The 19,078-nt window shown below is 42.2% G+C and overlaps 1 protein-coding gene across 1 annotated transcript; it reads left to right on the top strand.

Annotated features, from left to right (window-relative positions):
• Positions 1–2,692: 2,692 nt before the first annotated feature.
• LOC121800892 lies at positions 2,693–3,727 on the top strand. Its single transcript, XM_042200384.1, has one exon. It carries the CDS (start codon positions 2,693–2,695, stop codon positions 3,725–3,727), a length of 1,035 nt encoding a protein of 344 aa, XP_042056318.1.
• The last annotated feature ends 15,351 nt before the right edge of the window (positions 3,728–19,078 follow it).

Here is a 19,078-nt window from a genome sequence, read left to right as displayed (position 1 = left end):
TTTAATTTGAATCTTTGGTGAATGATGTCAGTTTATGGGCAAACATGATTATGAGAACCTTTTAAGCATGATTATGTGTTTTCCAGCATGAAAGGTTGGTGTTTGTTTGATGGAAGATGAAAACCCTATTTTCGAAACTATGAACCTGAAATTTGTGGTGCACGACCAGTAGCTTCTAATCTGTAATTGACTCATCAAACGAACTAATTTTGATATGAAATTTTAACTGAGCAAACCTCAAGGTGTTTTCTGTGTTGTGTGTGAATTTCAGCCCCTTTTGACGAAAAATGAATTTTTAATAAATTTTTGAAATTGACTGCGCAAATCTGCCAGAAACCTGTGTTCTCGCCAAGAATGTTTCGTTTTCTTTTTGACTAACCAAATGATCTCCGATTGATGTGATTCTTGAACTATATGAAAATTTGAAGTGTCTTCTAAGTCTTGAAAAATTTTCAGCATTTTTAGGCATTGGATGAATTTATGGTAAAGTTTTCAAATGAACTGTGCAGTGCTGTTAGATATTTTATGTTCCGACCAGAGAGTTTAATTATTGATTTGACTGACTAAACGACGTGATTTCAGTGTGAAAATTTGTCAGGATGAACTTGAATGTGTATTCTGTGTTGTGACCAAAATTTAGCTTCATATGAGGTCGGGTGAATTTTTAGTGATTTTTATAAATTGGTCGCGCAGTTCTGCCAGTTTTCTGCTTTGATAAAAGGATATTTATTTTCAAGTTTAAAAGTATTATATGATGCATGTATATCCAAGGAACATGTTTAATAATGTGATCGCGTGAGATACGTCGAAATATACTATGGTGTGTTTTTCCATCTTTGTGACGAACGTTGGGTTGGATAATTTTGAGAGAACGGTGAAAGAAACGATAGGACATGCATGGTAATATGTTTTTGTGGAAGGCTGACTTGTGTTGTCGTTGACAAGGGTGATTGTGTATTCGTGAACTCGAGGAACGAGAGTTGCCATAAGTTGGATTGTGAATTGTTAAGCGGACGAGGTGGGCTTTCTTTAACTAAACTCTTTTATTTTTCCAAAGTATGATTGTGGAGCTATAAGGGTGGTTTAAAGTGTTATGTCATGCTGTGATTGTTTTGATGTTGAGATTGTTGCCTGATGCCTAGTTCGTTTGAGCTTGCTTCGTTAGGCTATAGGGCTATGTTGAGATTGTGCTTGATGCCTAGTTTGTGAGTTCGCTCCATTTGGCTATAGGGGGCTATGATAAACGAATTCGGGTCTGAGTAGGGCCGCAAACCCTATCAGGCTGTGTACACAGAGGGGATCGTGAGCCGTCCTTGCTAATCGGCCGGTCTCGTGGGCGAATAGTGTGGCCACACTTTCGTCGCACTATGGTAAGAGGATGTGATTGATTGATTGATGAGAAAGTGGGGAGATTGTTTTGACCGTCCGGTCTGTGAAAAGTATTTTTGTGATACTCGTGATATTTCTTAAATAAACGTAAAAACTCGAGTTCACCGGTGTGGATGACATAACTGTTATAAAATGTTTTCGGCATGAGCCCATTGAGTACAACAAGTACTCAGCCCTGCATATCCTTTTTCTTTATGTGCAGGTTGAGGGGTGATGTTGCGGCGGATGTTGAGTGAGCTTTAGGAATTCCCGGATGCATCGTGTCTTCAAACATGGGCGTCATCCTATGACTCTCCTCTGATACTTGTTTTCCGCTGCCGTGTTTCGAATCGTTCTTGTTAAAGTCTTTCGTTTTGCCCCACACTACTTTTTAACATTATTTACCTTGAGATATTAACCAGCTCCTTAATTGTTTAATCGATTAAAACTCTTCTTTTGAAGCTTTGTTTAAGATGTTGTCTTTCATTGCTTTCCCCTTTTTCTTCCCTGCTTCTTCGTCCCTTCCCTAGTCACGATTTCCCCGTCTTTACTATCCTTAGTGAGGGCGGTCGTGACAAAGTGGTATCAGAGCTTCGTTCTTTCGCTCTGGTCCGAGTGTCTTCTTTCAGTCTAAGTCTAGATCAGTACCCCTAGACTAGAAGTGTCACAAAGGCTCAACATTCGAAGCATCACGCTCAACCAAAGAAAGTGAGGTATGTTTAAGTTGTTGAAAGAATGCGAGATTGATGTATGAAATTGATGATGTTATGATGAGGATGTTTTGGCAAGTGTACGCATGTGAATAAACGTTATGTGTGAAGATGATAATGTAGTGATATGATTATATGAGACATGAGCATGACTGGCATGATAATCTAAACCCGTGTTATATGTGTGAAAATGATATTGTGATAGTGTGATTATGTGGAATATGAACATGATTGGCAAGATGATCTAAGCACGTGTTGTGTGTGCGAATATAATATTGTTATGGTATGATTATGTGAGACATGAGCAAGATTGGTATGATGACTTAAGTAGTTAAGTATGTGTTATGTGTGAAAGTACTACGACGTAAGCATGTGAACATAGGAAGCCTTAGGGCGGCCTCAAATTTGGTGATGCGTGACGAACCCTAGATTTATCACAAATAACGAGATAGAATATATGTTGGAAAACCTTCGTCTTCGCGTAAATGGCATGGATAAAACAACCCGCATATAAGGGCGCCCAATATAACGTCAGAGTGCGACGAATGCAAGGAAGTTACGATTTTGATAACAACGAATACTAACAACGATACTAACTTGTCTTTTGGACCAGAATGCCACCAAGACGCAGACGTGGCCCACAAGTGGAGAACGACATGGAGGAACAATCAGAGGGAAGTGTCGGGAATCAACCCCATCCTCCACCACCACCCCCACCTCAACCTCAAGAGAGAGAATACATTAAGGCCTTCCGAAAGGAAAACCCCCCAAAGTTTGACGGACTGGGAGAGCCCCCGAAGGCAGAGGCTTGGATACGCGACCTCGAGCGTATATTTGACTTCATGGGATGCACCGATAGGGAACGTCTAGCTTGCGTGACGTATCAACTGACTGGACCTGCCGATTTTTGGTGGGAAACTAAACGACGAACTATGAACCCTGCCCGCCACGAGGCGCTCACATGGGAAGAATTCAAGGAAGAGGTATACGACAAGTACATTCCCATGAGCTATAGACGGGCGAAGATAGTGGAGTTCCACACCCTGAAACAGGGAAACATGACGGTGACGGAGTACGACCGTGCTCTTTGTGAAATGACCCGATATGCGCCCGAGTTAGTGGACACCGATGAGAAGATGGCCGCAAAATTCCGTTCTGGCCTTAGACACGAGATAAGGGTAGCCATGGCCAGCCGCAAAGGAATCTCGTACTCCGAAATTTTGAGTTGCGCTTTAGATGTGGAAGAAGCACTACCAAAGGACGAGACGACGGCGAATGCTACACCACCAACACCTCAACCGAACTATCGAGACAAGAGGAAGTGGGAAGACAACCGAGCTCCTTATGACAACAAGCGACACCGTTCTACTTTCCGCCAGACGCAAGACTATGACCGGCAAGCCATGCGACAGCCGAGAGGGAATCAACAGAAGGCACCCCACTGCAACCGGTGCTCCAAGTACCACTTTGGCGAGTGTAGAGCTGGAAGCATCCGATGCTTCACTTGTGGTGGAAATGGACATATGTCTCGAGTGTGCCCGAATAACAACAAAGGAGGAATGTGGAATAGGCAGGGACATGGGGAACAACAGCAACAACCACAACCATTCGACAGGTGGCCCCACAACAAGCGAGAGCGTACGCGCTGAAAGGAAATGAAGGGCAGGAACAGCAAACCAACAAGGACTGATGGGATGAAAGAGAAGTACCCCGAATAGTTTATGGAAGACGACTAAAATTTCGGGATGAAATTTTTGTTAAGAGGGGAAGGTTGTAGCACCCCGGAAAATTTTTGACTTTTTTTTATTTGATGGCTTATTTTCGTTTTATTAATGAGGATGTTGATTTGGAAATGCATTTTTGGAAATTGATTTCTATGAGGTTGTGTTAACGATGTGAAATTAATGGTTGAGAGTTATGTGGAATAATATGATATGTTTTCCAATGGGGGATTTAATTAAATAGGATCATGCATATTTGTGCCAGCCACTTTATTCGAATTCTTTTCGGCCTTTCTATTTATTGGAAGTAATATCTTCTTTCTTGGATTTAATTAATTGTTTTGGGATATTTATCCAAATTAAATCTAAAACAAAAATATTCCTAATTTATTCTCCATGATTTTCGACCCTTGCCCCATTCCTTGGAATTTTCGAATTTCTCTTATACTTGGGAGAATAAATTACTTTGTAGACTTAATTGGTACTTTGATTCTTTCCATCTTTAAGACCCATAAATTTTCATCCCTTATACCTTTCAATTACCTTGTGGGATTAATTTATTTGTTACCTATTTTGTAGGAGTCTTTTCCTACAAGAAATTACCAAATTTAAATCCTATTCCTATTTAATTAAGGATTTAAATATTAATTTTTTTAAATACTCCCTTTAGTACACGCCCCTTTTTCCCTATTTCACTCCACAATTTCTTTTTATTTGTTTATTTAAGTGGGGGATTAATCCTAGAATATAAAAGGGAGAAACCAAACCCTAGCCCCATTATTTCAACGCCTTTTTCCTCCTCCCTCTCCCCCTCCCCCTCCCACACGTTTTCTCCCTCCATCTCTTCATCCTCTCCAAAAATCCTCCATTCATCTTTGTTCTTGCATCCGTTGGAGTTGATTTTCAAGAGTTTCCGACGAATCGCATCAATTCTTGTTTCTACCGATTCGTTTTTATCAAGAAAGGTATATTTGATTCACTTTCCCTCAATTTTTCCATTTAATCCTTGTTCTTGAATCCTACATGCATATAGTGAGTGTAGGAATCATAGATCGCAAAATTAATCGGTGGGAATTTGTGTTTGCATGAGAACTTTGATGAATATGCGATTTTGAATAAGTTCATGTGAAGTTTTGATTTGAATCTTTGGTGAATGATGTGAGTTTATGGGCAAACATGATTATGAGAAACATTTAAGCATGATTATGTGTTTTCCAGCATGAAAGGTTGGTGTTTGTTTGATGGAAGATGAAAACCTTATTTTCGAAACTATGAACCTGAAATTTGTGGTGCACGACCAGTAGCTTCTGATCTGTAATTGACTCATCAAACGAACTAATTTTGATATGAAATTTAACTGAGTAAACTTCAAGGTGTTTTCTGTGTTGTGTGTGAATTTCAGCCCCTTTTGATGAAAAATGAATTTTTAATAAATTCTTGAAGTTGACTGCGCAAATCTGCCAGAAACCTGTGTTCTTGCCAAGAATGTTTTGTTTTCTTTTTGACTGACCAAATGACCTCCGATTGATGTGATTATTGAACTATATGATAATTTGAAGTGTCTTCTAAGTCGAGTAAAATTTTCACCCTTTTTAGGCATTGGATGAATTTATGGTAAAGTTTTCAAATGAACTGCGCAGTGCTGTTAGATATTTTATGTTCCGACCAGAGAGTTTAATTATTGATTTGACTAACTAAACGACGTGATTTCAGTGTGAAAATTTGTCAGGATGAACTTGAATATGTATTCTGTGTTGTGACCAAAATTTAGCTTCATATGAAGTCGGGTGAATATTTAGTGATTTTTATAAAACGGTCGCGCAGTTCTGCCAGTTTTCTGCTTTGATAAAAGGATATTTATTTTCAAGTTTAAAAGTATTATATGATGCATGTATATACAAGGGACGTGTTTAATGATGTGATCGCGTGAGATACGTCAAAATATACTATGGTGTGTTTTTCCATCTTTGTGACGAACGTTGGGTTGGGTAATTTTGAGAGAACGGTGAAAGAAACGACAGGACATGCATGGTAATATGTTTTTGTAGAAGGCTGACTTGTGTTGTCATTGACAAGGGTGATTGTGTATTCGTGAACTCGAGGAACGAGAGTTGCCATAAGTTGGATTGTGAATTGTTAAGCGGACGAGGTGGGCTTTCTTTAACTAAACTCTTTTATTTTTCCAAAGTATGATTGTGGAGCTATAAGGGTGGTTTAAAGTGTTATGTCATGCCGTGATTGTTTTGATGTTGAGATTGTTGCCTGATGCCTAGTTCGTTTGAGCTTGCTCCGTTAGTCTATAGGGCTATGTTGAGATTGTGCTTGATGCCTAGTTTGTGAGTTCGCACCATTAGGCTATAGGGCTATGATAAACGAATTCGGGTCTGAGTAGGGCCGCAAACCCTATCAGGCTGTGTACACAGAGGGGATCGTGAGCCGTCCTTGCTAGTCGGCCGGTCTCGTGGGCGAATAGTGTGGCCACACTTTCGTCGCACTATGGTAAGAGGATGTGATTGATTGATTGATGAGAAAGTGGGGAGATTGTTTTGACCGGCCGGTCTGTGAAAAGTGTTTTTGTGATACTCGTGATATTTCTTAAATAAACTTAAAAACTCGAGTTCACCGGTATGGATGACATAACTGTTATAAAATGTTTTCGGCATGAGCCCATTAAGTACAATAAGTACTCAGCCCTGCATATCCTTTTTCTTTATGTGCAGGTTGAGGGGTGATGTTGCGGCGGATGTTGAGTGAGCTTTAGGAATTCCCGGATGCGTCGTGTCTTCAAACATGGGCGTCATCCTATGACTCTCCTGATACTTGTTTTCCGCTGCCGTGTTTCGAATCGTTCTTGTTAAAGTCTTTCGTTTTGCCCCACACTAGTTTTTAACATTATTTACCTTGAGATATTAACCAACTCCTTAATTGTTTAATCGATTAAAACTCTTCTTTTGAAGCTTTGTTTAAGATGTTGTCTTTCATTGCTTTCCCCTTTTTCTTCCCTGCTCCTTCGTCCCTTCCCTAGTCACGATTTCCCCGTCTTTACTATCCTTAGTGAGGGCGTTCGTGACAACAATCCACTTTTAACCCAAGGCAAGAAGAAGTAATTTTATCGCATTGGTGTTTGCTTATACAATTATAAAATGTTTTTCAAACATTTAAATGTATAAGAAGCAAACAAGTCTAATTCTTCTGCATAGTAGACTGGTCGTGAACGACGTTCACAGTATGGCTGCCAATTTTTGACACGACACGATAATCCTACACGAATCCGCATGAAATTATTGAGTTGGGGTCAAGTCTTATTGGGTCTGTGTCCTTTTCGGGTTGACTCATTAAGAACCCAATAATTTCGGGTTGGGTGCGAGTTGGATGCGGGTCAGATACAGATAACCTATTAAGAAATTATAATATTATTTTTATTATTATTTGAAAAATATGTATATTAATTTAATTTTTAATTTCTTATAAATTAGGTTTAAATAGTTTGGTAAGTCGCATTCTAGGCCTTGGATTATATCTGCAAAACAGTTGCTAAAGTGTGCAGGGAAAGGGTTCCAGTCAGTAGGAAGGGTTTCAGATAACTTAGGTGAAAAGAGCGCCAGAAGGGTGCAATACTGATCAGGATGCATGCCAGAAAAGGCTCGAGATGGAGAAGAATGATTGCTGGGAAGGATCAACCACAAACAAAGGCAAAAGAGTCTACCCTAAACATCAAGGGCAGGCCTCCCTATAAAAGGAAGCCACTTGGAGAGAAAAAGGGGGGATAATAAAAAAAAAAAAAACACACTCCACTCTTAGTTAGAATATTTTCTCTCGGTAGATCAGTTTTCTTCAGCATTGTCCTACATCTTCTCATTCCTCGCCACAACCATGATCACCTGAAGTTTCCAGAAGTCCACCGGAGATTCGCCTTCCACCGTTACAACCAGTTTATTCCGTAGTCGTAGCAGTTTCATCGCCCGGAGTGGCAAAACAATCTTTATTCGCTTTCTTAGTTAACCTTTACTTGTTTTCATTTCGTTGAATCTGTTGTATTTTCAGTACTTGTGATCTTTTGAAGTGTTTCGTTCAGATCCAAACGTTTTATGCAATGAAGTGGTTTTTATGCATCTTTTTCTGTTGAATCTGTTTCATTCTGCCTAGGTAGCTTAGATCTAGTTGTTGCAGTTGTTTCTATGTGTTGAAGGCATGATTTCATTTGGAGTTGTTCGATCTGAGTTAGTAGTTAAGTTTGTTGTTTAGATCTAATTCCCGAAGTGTTCAAGTGCGAAATTTGAGTTTACGTAAGTTCTGCCACCTTGCATGTCATCCAGTATGAGTAGTTCTTGATTTCGTTCGTTTGATTCTTCGAGTTTTAGTGAGTTAATTTGTGGATCTGAATTGTGAAGTTGTTAATCTGAAAAATGTTATTCATGGAATCTGAGTTTGTTTGATTTTCTGCATTCTCGTTGAAGAAGATAACATCCACATCCAAGTTTGGGACCACTTTGCTTTTTAGTTACTTTTTGCTTTTGTCCTTTCCTTTTTTGTGTTGGTACCCTACAGATCTGACAGAGTAGCCACCACCCAACCACCACTTTTTCTCTAATATTCTGTTTAGCATTTTATAATAACTATCTACTTTCCACATGTCCCTGAAACACCGTGTCCCCCACTCTCACGTACACAACTGCATGTCGATCATTTTCATACCACCCAGTCAGTAGAGTACCACCTTTAATTCCTGTCTAGGTAGAATCTCAACCCAAGCGTGGTAGCTAACCAAACCCTTCCAGAATATCACCACAATTACCCAAACGTGTCATCTCTGTGGGATTCGACCCTTACCTCCACTATACTAATCAGTAGAAGTGGGTTGAGGAATTTCTTTGATAGCCAGGTTCAGACTTAGCTTAGCTGAGGTTTTTATCCTGATCAGTAGGATACACCCTTGCTTTACACGACATCTGCACACCTGCATTTGCGCTATCAAAATGGCGCTGTTGCCGGGGATGAATGGCGTTGTTAGCTGTTATTGTGTGTGATACTTTGACGTATATATTGTGTATAACTTTTCTCTTTTCTTTTTATTTCAGTTTATGAGAAGCAGCTCGGCTCCTGACCATTGGAGACCGAAGATACTCCAACGAGGAACTATACTTGTGATCACTCGTTTTGGCCTGTCGACAGCCCTGTCTGACTTAGGCACGAGTAGTGACAAAGAGCAAGACACCATAGAAGGAGGAATACCAGAAGTGGTACTACAATTGGAAGGTTATCCAAGGAGGATGACTGCCCAGTAGATGATGATCCAGAGATCGGATCGCTGAATGCGCACACCGAAGGAAAATCTCCGCAAGCTATAGTTGTCACCCCGGGACAGACAGCCTGCGATGTGAAGCCCCATGTTATCGCAATTCTACCCACGTATTGTGGAAAGAGCTATGAAGGGCCCTACGAGTTCCTTCATGAGTTCTGTAAGATTTGTAAGGCACAGAGAAGGCCAGCGGGGGCGACCGAGGATGACTACAGATTGAAGGCCTTACCGTTCGTCCTAAACGGGGAGGCCAACACATGGTTCATGCGCCTGCCACCCGACTCTATCGAGAGTTGGGACGATTTCAAGTCCGCCTTCTTAGGAGAATTTTTCACGTCATCTAAGACGAGTGCGTTGAAGAGAGAGATAACCAGTGTTAAGCAAGGTTACGATGAACCCCTGAGTGATTATTGGGCGAAGTATATGAGTCTTTTGGATGCATGTCCGAACCATCGTATGACAGATATAGAGATACATCATACCTTTTATGAGGGGATGAATAAGGCAACAAAAGATCTGGCAAACTCGTCGTCAGGAGGTAGCTTCACGCAACTAAGGGTTAGCGAAGCGAAAAAGGTCCTAGGGAAGCTTCTGAGCGCGAAGAAGGAGTACGACAATTCGAGGGATGGATATAGCAGAGAAAGGATTGCGAGTGCGTCGTCTACTGATCAGGAGCAGAAGATAGAGCACAAGATGAACTTGAAGATGGAAGAGCTGAAAAAGACGCTCCTGAGTGCGATCGAGAATAACACTCCACCACCTTCCCGAACTGGGAGCTGTAAGGGTGCAGAGCAGGGAAGTCAAGGGCCAACCTATGCTCAGCCGAATGACTTCGTCAATATGGAGCAAGTCAATGCTGCAGGGTGTTAGGGTTTTGTATACTAGAAATCACCTTTCGAGTGATTGGATACTGTAAAACTCTACTTGTTATTTTCCGATGAATAAAATAGATTATTTTTGTCATAATGTTGTTATGTTTTACATTTAATGGTTATTTATTTCATATTTAAATGTATAAGAACATAACAAAGTCTAAGTCTTTGTTCTAGTAGACCGGTTGTGGGCGTCGTCCACTTTAAGGTAACACGGTCAGTTCTGAACAAAGAAAAAGAAGAATTTCACAACCCAGATAGGCTTAGACTACCTATCGTGAAAGGTTGCAATGTCAGTCCGATTATTTCTAAGCCTTATTGAAATAAGATGACGTTGGTGTGGTATAGCACTGAATGGATCTAACAGTAAGACGAGTCTTTATGCTATCTACTGAAAGACAAGGTCTTGATAATAATTTCTTAATCAATGTACGTTAGCATTGAGCATACGATATTGAGTATCTACTACTTTGACTTACCAAAGGTGCGGGTTTTTCGTAACCCAACGATCCAGGTATATTGGGTAGTGGTGATCATTATCTAGCGGTGCTAGGATTGCTATTACGTTGAATCGTGTGCGAGGAGAGTCTCGTTTGATAACATCCACAAGAGGAGCTCGAAACAAGGTTTTATTATTCGGAACCTAGCTAGTTGGAGTTTGATTACTCTATGAATAATAAATAAGAGTTTCTTGCTAAGTCCACTCTTGGAGATTAAATATGTTGATTAATTAAGTCCATAGCAGACATTAATTAATTAATGGATGTTTCTATCTTAAGCGCGGGAAATGAATTGAACGCAAATAAAGGAAACCCGGAATACTTGTAATTTCGGATTTGGAAAGGCAGTGCAATATTACTTCTGTAGTGGCTGCTTGTAATATTCCAATATAAGCTTATATTAAATTGTGGGTTCAATTTAATTAGTAAAAAGCTAATTGGGTGAGGCCTGATCCAATTCTTCCTTAGATCCCTGACTGGACCCAAATTGTGACTTAATATAAATAGAAGAATAAAGGAGACAGAAAACACTTTTTTCTACATAAAAATTTCGTCCCCCTCTAGAGAGAGAGTTCGAAATTTGTGCCTCCTCCGTGAGTAGTTTCTGTTTTCCATTATTCGAGTCCTAGTACGTTGGTGAGATTTGCCCACACAAATATCAGCGTATAGTCCGGGATACCAGTCAGAAGATCCGAGGTCTTGTATTGAAGATCTTCACGTGGAGACGGAGCAAGCCATCATCGATTCTTGATTGAATCAACGAGGTAAATTGGCTAATTCCGTAGTAAGCATGTTTTAGGGATTTTATATGCTAAAGCATGTTTTAATTCAAGTTATGAGCATCATACATGTGATAATTGCGCGAATAGAATTTGTTTGAATAATCTGCTAAATAGATCAAATTCATGTGATCGTATTTTTACGCACTCTTCCGCTGCCAACCCCTTCACAGGGTACTATAATTCTAGTGGGAATTGGATCCCGGGGAGGCAGCGGGACGCACCATGGAGGGACCATCCAAATTTTCGATGGGGAGATGAGAACCAAAACCAAAACCAAAACCAAAATCAAAACCAAAACCAAAACCAAAACCAAGGTCAAGGTCAGAACCAATACAACCCCCACCCGAACCAAAATCCCAACCGCGGCCTAGCAAAAATCCCGACCACCAATCCAACTGGTCAGGAAGGAACCAACAACCCCATAACCAAAACCCACAGAACCAAAACTAAAACCCTGTCTATGCGCCACCACACCAAAGAAACTTCCAAAATTACCAGAATCAGTATAATCAAGGTCCTCAACACCAGCAGAACCAGAACCAGTTCCAAAGCCAGAACCAGAATTAATATCACCAAGACCAGTACAACCCTCCTGCCCAGTATAACCAATACCCACCTAACCAGAACCAGCAAAACTTCCAGAATTACCAGCACAACCAAAATTCCCAGTACAACCAGCATCAAGGACCAAATCAGTCCCAATATCCTAACAGGTCAAGAAGATCTATGGAGGACATGATGGGAGAACTGCTCGCTTCGCAGTAGAGTATCAAGGGTGAGTTGCAGTCCAATAATGAAGTAGTGCAGGGGATGCAGAATGCCCAGAAGGAGCATAAGGCGAACATAGATATGATGAATAGGAAATTAGCCCAGGTGGCGAGTTCAATGGGTGAAATGAAGGGGAATTCAGGGAAACTCCCGTCTACAGTCAATGTGTCTGATAAGGCAAACGTGAGCAAGGTCACCCTGCGTTCCGGCACTGCCTATGAGGGACCCCAACCGAGGAAACCCAGTGGAGACACTAGTGGAACAAGGTTACTGAGAGACATTGTCTCGAAAGGAGAGCTCAACAAACCTCTGCCTCAGATGGAAGATCCGTTTTTTTTGGATGAAGCGCCGTCGGGAAAAGACAAAACCAAAGGCGAACTGCCCAGAGGAGACCCTCCTAAAGAAACAGAACCCATGAAAGAAACTCCAGCCCAGAATGTGCCTAAGAGAGACTCCGGAAAGGCTGTTGAAGAACCGATAGACGAGGCGAAAGGGAAAAAACCATTCCCTTACTGTTTCGTGACTAAGAGAAAGAAAGAAAACCCAATAGATTACCTGTCGATTTTTGGGAAGCTGGATGTCACCATACCATTCCTCCAAGCCGTGAAGCTACCACCGCTTGGGAAATTTATCAAAGAGTTCATAGCCGGGAAAGCCCAGAAGGATGGAAAGATCATGGTGGAAGGGATAGCGTCACCAATTGTGCAGGAAAAGCTACCGCCCAATAGAGCCGATCCAGGTATGTTCACTTTACCTATAACTATAGGAGATGTAAAAATCGAGCATTCAATGTGTGATCTGGGAGCATCTATAAATATTATGCCATTATCAGTCTATAACCGGTTGAAGGGAGTGAAGTTGTCAAACACTAGGGTGTTAATCCAACTGGCTGATAGGCCATGCATAAATCCTGAGGGTGTGCTAGAAAATGTGTTGGTAAGAGTACATGATTTTACTTATCCTGCTGACTTCTATGTGATCAAGATGAGTGAGTCTGAAGCTAGGGAGTCTAGTGGTATATTGTTAGGGAGACCGTTTTTTAGAACAGCTAAGACAATCGTGGACATGGCTGAGGGGACAATTTGCATTGATTTTCATGGAGAGAAATTCACATTTGATATCAACGAGGCCATGAAAAAGCCTATCGATTCTGAAAATCTATGTTATGTTGATGTAATTGACCCCCTAGTCCAAGATTTTCTTGAGACCGAATTATTGCAGGAAAAACTCCAAACTTTGGATGTGTATGAACAGGCTGATGTAGAAGCGGATGCATGGTGCGATCTGATCAGTAACCAAGGGTTGACTGATGAAGAGATCGAAGGAGCGATTAAGGAATTTTGTCAGAAATCAGAATTTATTGGAGCCGCAGGGGCTCAGCTACCAGCTAGTACATAGGAACTTTCAGATGGTGAGTTAGAAAGGGAGGGGGACGCTGCAAGGAGCCTTCTACCTGCAGACACACTTTCCCCACAAGTTGAGTTGAAGAAACTGCCAGCAAACCTGAAGTATGCTTTCCTCCGGACGGAAGATTCATATCCGGTGATCATTAGCAGCAGCCTTACGAAAGAGCAAGAGGCGAAACTCTGTACTGAGCAGGAACAAGAGAGCAATTGGATGGAGCCTTATAGATTTGGTGGGAATAAGCCCCGATGTCTGTATGCACCACATCAGGCTGGAGGAAGGAGATGAATCGGAGAGAACACCGGTAGCGGAAACCGTTCCCCAAAGAATGGGAAAGGAGGAGATAGATCTGAACGAAACGGCCAAAAAGCAAGGCCTGATGACTGATGAGGAGTTTGAGGCGCTTTTGAACGAGGTGACCAGGATGGAAGATGGCACTGCCAAGATGGCTGAGGGTCTGGACCTCGCATCGGAGGCAGTAGGAGAGGGTGAAGAAGCTAGTACAAGGAACGACCCAGAAGGCCTAGCCCACCAGCCAGAAGACGAGGTGGAAGAGAGGCAGACCAGAGAAGAAGAGCCAAAGTTAGTGACTCCCCAGCCAGAAGCAAGGGAGAGTGATACACACATCGAGAAGGATGAGACCGTAGTACGAACAGAGGGGCTAGAGCCAGTGGCACCTCCAGTGTCAAAACCGAAGGCAGTTAAGAGGAAATTGGTGTTGAAGAGCGATCCTAAGGCGGAACGGCTGAAGCCGAAGAGAGTGTAGCAAAGATGCCTAGGGAAATGGACATCCAGCAAGGCGAAAGCAAACACAGCAGCTGATGCAGTGGAGGTTTCGAGTGAAGAAGAAAGGACTACTCCTACAAAACCTGGGGAGGAATCCTTATCAACTACTAACTTGGAAGATGCTTCCATGGCAACCGAAGTGGTCACCCCCACACCGAGTGACCAGAGAGGGGAGACTGATAAGATGGCTGAGGGTCTGGACCTCGCATCTGAGTCAGTAGGTCACGACGAGCCAAGAGATGACAGTACCCATATCCGCGTGGAGACCCAGCCTACTGCCCAGGACAAGCCTTCAACACAAACCGCAGAAGAGCAACTAGAAAAAAATGAAAACGAAGATGAGGACAGATACCTTAAAGAAAGGAAAAGGAAGGGGAAAGCCCATGTGACAACCAGGCCAAGAGGTAAGAAACAACGCACGAGTATCACTTGAGATCAGAGAGCCAGAGCAAGGAATCCCACCACACCGTCAGGAGACAAGTGACAGTGAGTACATAGCCTGCGAGGAGTCAGGGCCAGAAAGCGACATCTCGATAGAAGACGAGGAACTTAGCGAGAAGCATCTCCCACATGACCATCGGGAGTTGACACACCCTCCGGTGGACAGGCTGAGATACAGGCGTTGGGCAGTGGAACTCACAGATGAGCTGGTGGAAGAGATGAAGTTGTTCAACTCTAAAAAGCTCCAAGATGCTTTTGATGATAAGGATGACGGAAGCAAGCAAGTTAAGTGTGGAAAGGTACTCCATTTTCCCTCCATCGATGAGTTGGATGCCCGTGAACCTTTTCTATCTTATGTACGTGCGTTGGAATTTGATTGGTTATTGGAGAATATGGATACGAATATCCCTGTTAGGCTAGCGAAGGAATTTTTCACAACTTTCAGATTCAAGGTTACTACCGATTTGGACGAGGAGTCAATAAGCTTTAGGTTGTTCGGAGGAGAGGTGAGCATGAGTTTGGTTGAATGGACGATCAGATTGGGGATGTGTAGTTTGGAAGAGGCCATAGGGCCGGACTGGAGGAATAGAGAGAGGGGAATTCCTAGACGCCATATCGACTTTGAACCCAGGAGGCTTGGGTGGAACTAACTCACCCAAATGCAGGGCAATTTTCATCCACCATATCCCGCTCCATCCATTTCAACAACCCCATCCTGCGCCTGGTTCAGCTCTATCTTGATTGCAATCTGCTAGGGCGGTCAAATTCAGTCGTCCGGACGTCGATGACAGAACTTTACCTCCTTTGGTGCGCCAAGCGCGAAAGGAAATTACATCTGGGTTTTTGGACAACCTATCAGTGCCATCTCATCGCTACACATCCTGCTAGAAATCTTTCCCTGTGCCACCTGCTGGGAGTCTTTGTGAGGAACAATATCACCGTTGTGGAGGCTGACGATTTGTCCCCCCTAAATATGGTGGATCCTCCTAGCCCGTTTGATACACCCTTCTTCGTCCAAACAAATACTGTCTACATCAGGGAGGGAGTCCCGCGTTTCTATGCTATGGAGAAGAGGCTATCCCTACCGGGCGGGCGACAGCAGGCCAGGGAGAACAGATGCGAGCTCAAAAGCAAGCAAATTTAGAAAAAGTAGTGACAGAGTTAGCGGAGGAAAACCGGCAAGCCAGAGCGGAATTGGCACGTCTGACCAAAGTGATGAAAACAGTTCTGAAGGAGTTAGCGAAAGAGAAGACAGTCAAGGGAACTGGAACAAGCGGCCAGGACGATGCACCACAGGGTACTGAGAAGGAAGGAGAGGTTCCAGAGGACGAAGGTGCCAATGAACCGGCAAAATCCGAGGGAGACCAGTCTGATACTGAAGATGGGAAACCACAAGAACCACCTGAACCCAGCCCTGCCCCGCGGAGGAGCAGGAGAATTATATGATCACCCACCCCACTGACCAGTTAGTTTTTCTTTATCTTTTTCAGTTTTAGTTTTATTTGTTATTCGGTAGTTTTAGGTAGAATAATTTTGTGTAGTATGTGTGTTGCAAACCCCATTCACAACACTTAGCTTATTCAATAGTCTAAGAGTGAGAAGTACAAGGTTTGCAACTTTTGTGCTTGTGTATGTGTTCGTTTTCTTTTCGTATGCATGTTAACTCGCACTTAGCCTATTGCATAGCCTAAGTGTGAGGAGTTTGTGTATATATGTGTTTGTGTTTGTTTAAGTCTGTTTAGGTTTTCAACTCTTCCACTTAGCTTATTGCATAGTCTAAGTGTGAGAAGTTTTAGCCTAAGTTTGTTTTGTCCTTGTTTATTTTTGTGTCTGTATGTCGCCCATACTAGCCATTCCAATTTTCCACTTCACAGCCATATCCGAGGGCAGACACTTGTGAAGTGGGAGGGGGGATACAATGGCCAGTATGACATGTATATATGTTTGGTCTGTGTTTTTGTATGTATCAGTGTTTGTCTAGGTCTAGGTTTGTATATACGTATTGAATGGGCTTAAAACTCAACTACCTCGAACTGACGGTGAGGGGAATTGAGGGAGATACGGCATGCTGGACAATGGAAACCACCCCCCTTAGTATCTCCTAGTCAGTATAGATTATGCAAGTATGAGAGAAAAATCCATCCTTAGAGTCAGATACAAAATCCCTCTTAAATGGTGAGTTATAAGCCTAAATGGAACCACTTTCCACCAATTAGTAAAGAAAAGAGTGGCTGCCACATGATGCCTAGGGTAAGGTGACCGCGTGTAGCAAGTCCTGAAGGCAATAGGAAACCCCCATCCGAAAAAAAACCCATCCCTTAGAACCCCTCTTTCTAGCCAAATCTATACCCAGATATAACTCACTAGCCACTGGGACTGTGTGTGTGCGAGGCATAAGGAAAGAAGGCGACGGGCCAGGAGGACATACAAGAAATTCCAACTGGAGACAGAAATCAAGAGGAAAGGAGAAAATTGACCAGGAGAAATTCAGGGTCCCAAAAAAAATAAAAAGGAATAAGGGTGGCGAAGCCACAATAAAAAAAAATGATGAATAAAATGGTCGAACACACTTGACCACGAAAAGAAGGAAGAAGAAATAAGGGTGGCGAAGCCACAAAGAAGCTACTGACCTGTTGGGGTCCAATATCAGGAAACGTCCAGCCGAAAAAGAAGCAACAGCCAAGAGCCCAAATACACACAGTTCCCCTACATCGAAATAAAGTAGTAGTTTTTGAACCTTAGAGTCTTAGGAACATCCACCCCAAACACTACAAACCAATAGCCCCATTACAAGCCTTAAAGCTCTTCAGAAGCTGCACGTGAGATCTGAGTCCGAAGCATCCGTGGTTCAGCATTTTGAGAGAAGACAGTCCTAACTTCCCCGGTGAGGAATGAGTGACTGAGCGAATCTGGTGTTTGGCCGAGAATTTGGGTGATCTTGACGAGCAGATATACTGACTGGGAAGGAAAAGGGAGGCAGCAGAAGTTCAAGGTTGTCTAAGGCCGGATTGCACCTGATCCCAAGGGGAGGGATGGTTGAAAATGTAGCCCGGTCAATGTGTTTAAGTGTTTTTTTTGTGTCTGTTTATATGTGTTTGTCCGTCGTGAATGTGTTTTTCTTTGCGTCATAGTTTAGAGTCTTGTTTAGGATAGAGTCGGTCAGGGGTGTAACCAGGCTAGAATTCGACTTATTTCTTTTTGTTTGTTCTTCACGCTTGAGGACAAGCATGTGGTAAGTGTGAGCAGTTTGATAAGTCGCATTCTAGGCCTTGGTTATTGGTCAGTATACGTGCATAATTGGATTATATCTGCAAAACAGTTGCTAAAGTGTGCAGGGAAAGGGTTACAGTCAGTAGGAAGGGTTTCGGATAACTCGGGTGAAAAGAGCGCCAGAAGGGTGCAATACTGATCAGGATGCATGCCAGAAAAGGCTCGAGATGGAGAAGAAGGATTGTTGGGAATGATCAACCACAAATAAGGGCAAAAGAGTCATTTACGAAGAGAGTCTACCCTAAAAATCAAGGGCAGGCCTCCCTATAAAAGGAAGCCACTTGGAGAGAAAAATGAGGGATCATAAAAAAATAAAAAAACACACTCCACTCTTAGTTAGAATATTTTCTCTCGGTAGATCAGTTTCCTTTAGCATTGTCCTACATCTTTTCATTCCTCGCCACAGCCATGATCACCTGAAGTTTCCAGAAGTCCACCGGAGATTCGCCTTCCACCGTTCCAGCCAGTTTATTCCGTAGTCGTAGCAGTTTCATTGCCCAGAGTGGCAAAACAATCTTTATTCGCTTTCTTAGTTAACCTTTACTCGTTTTCCTTTCGTTGGATCTGTTGCATTTTCAGTACTTGTGATCTTTTGAAGTGTTTCGTTCAGATCCAAACGTTTTATGCAATGAAGTTGTTTTTACGCATATTTTTCTGTTGAATCTGTTTCATTCTGCCTAGGTAGCTTAGATCTAGTTGTTGCAGTTATTTCTAAGTGTTGAAGGCATGATTTCATTTGAAGTTGTTCAATCTGAGTTTGTAGTTAAGTTTGTTGTTTAGATCTAATTCCCGAAGTGTTTAAGTGTGAAATTTGAGTTTACGTAAGTTCTGCCACCTTGCATGTCATCCAGTATGAGTAGTTCTTGATTTCGTTCGTTTGATTCTTCGAGTTTTAGTGAGTTAATTTGTGGATCTGAATTGTGAAGTTGTTAATCTGAAAAATGTTATTCATGGAATTTGAGTTTGTTTGATTTTATGCATTCTTGTTGAAGAAGATAACATTCATAACCAAGTTTGGGACCACTTTGCTTTTTAGTTACTTTTTGCTTTTGTCCTTTGCTTTTTTGTGTTGGTACCCTACAGATCTGACAGAGTAGCCACCTAACCACCACTTTTTCTCTGATATTCTGTATAGTCTTTTATAGTAACTATCGACT

The sequence above is a fragment of the Salvia splendens genome, chromosome 4 (genome assembly GCF_004379255.2).
Source record: "Salvia splendens isolate huo1 chromosome 4, SspV2, whole genome shotgun sequence".
Lineage (NCBI taxonomy): Eukaryota > Viridiplantae > Streptophyta > Magnoliopsida > Lamiales > Lamiaceae > Salvia > Salvia splendens.
Note: the sequence above shows the minus strand (reverse complement) of the source record. Positions and strands in the feature narration are given on the sequence as shown.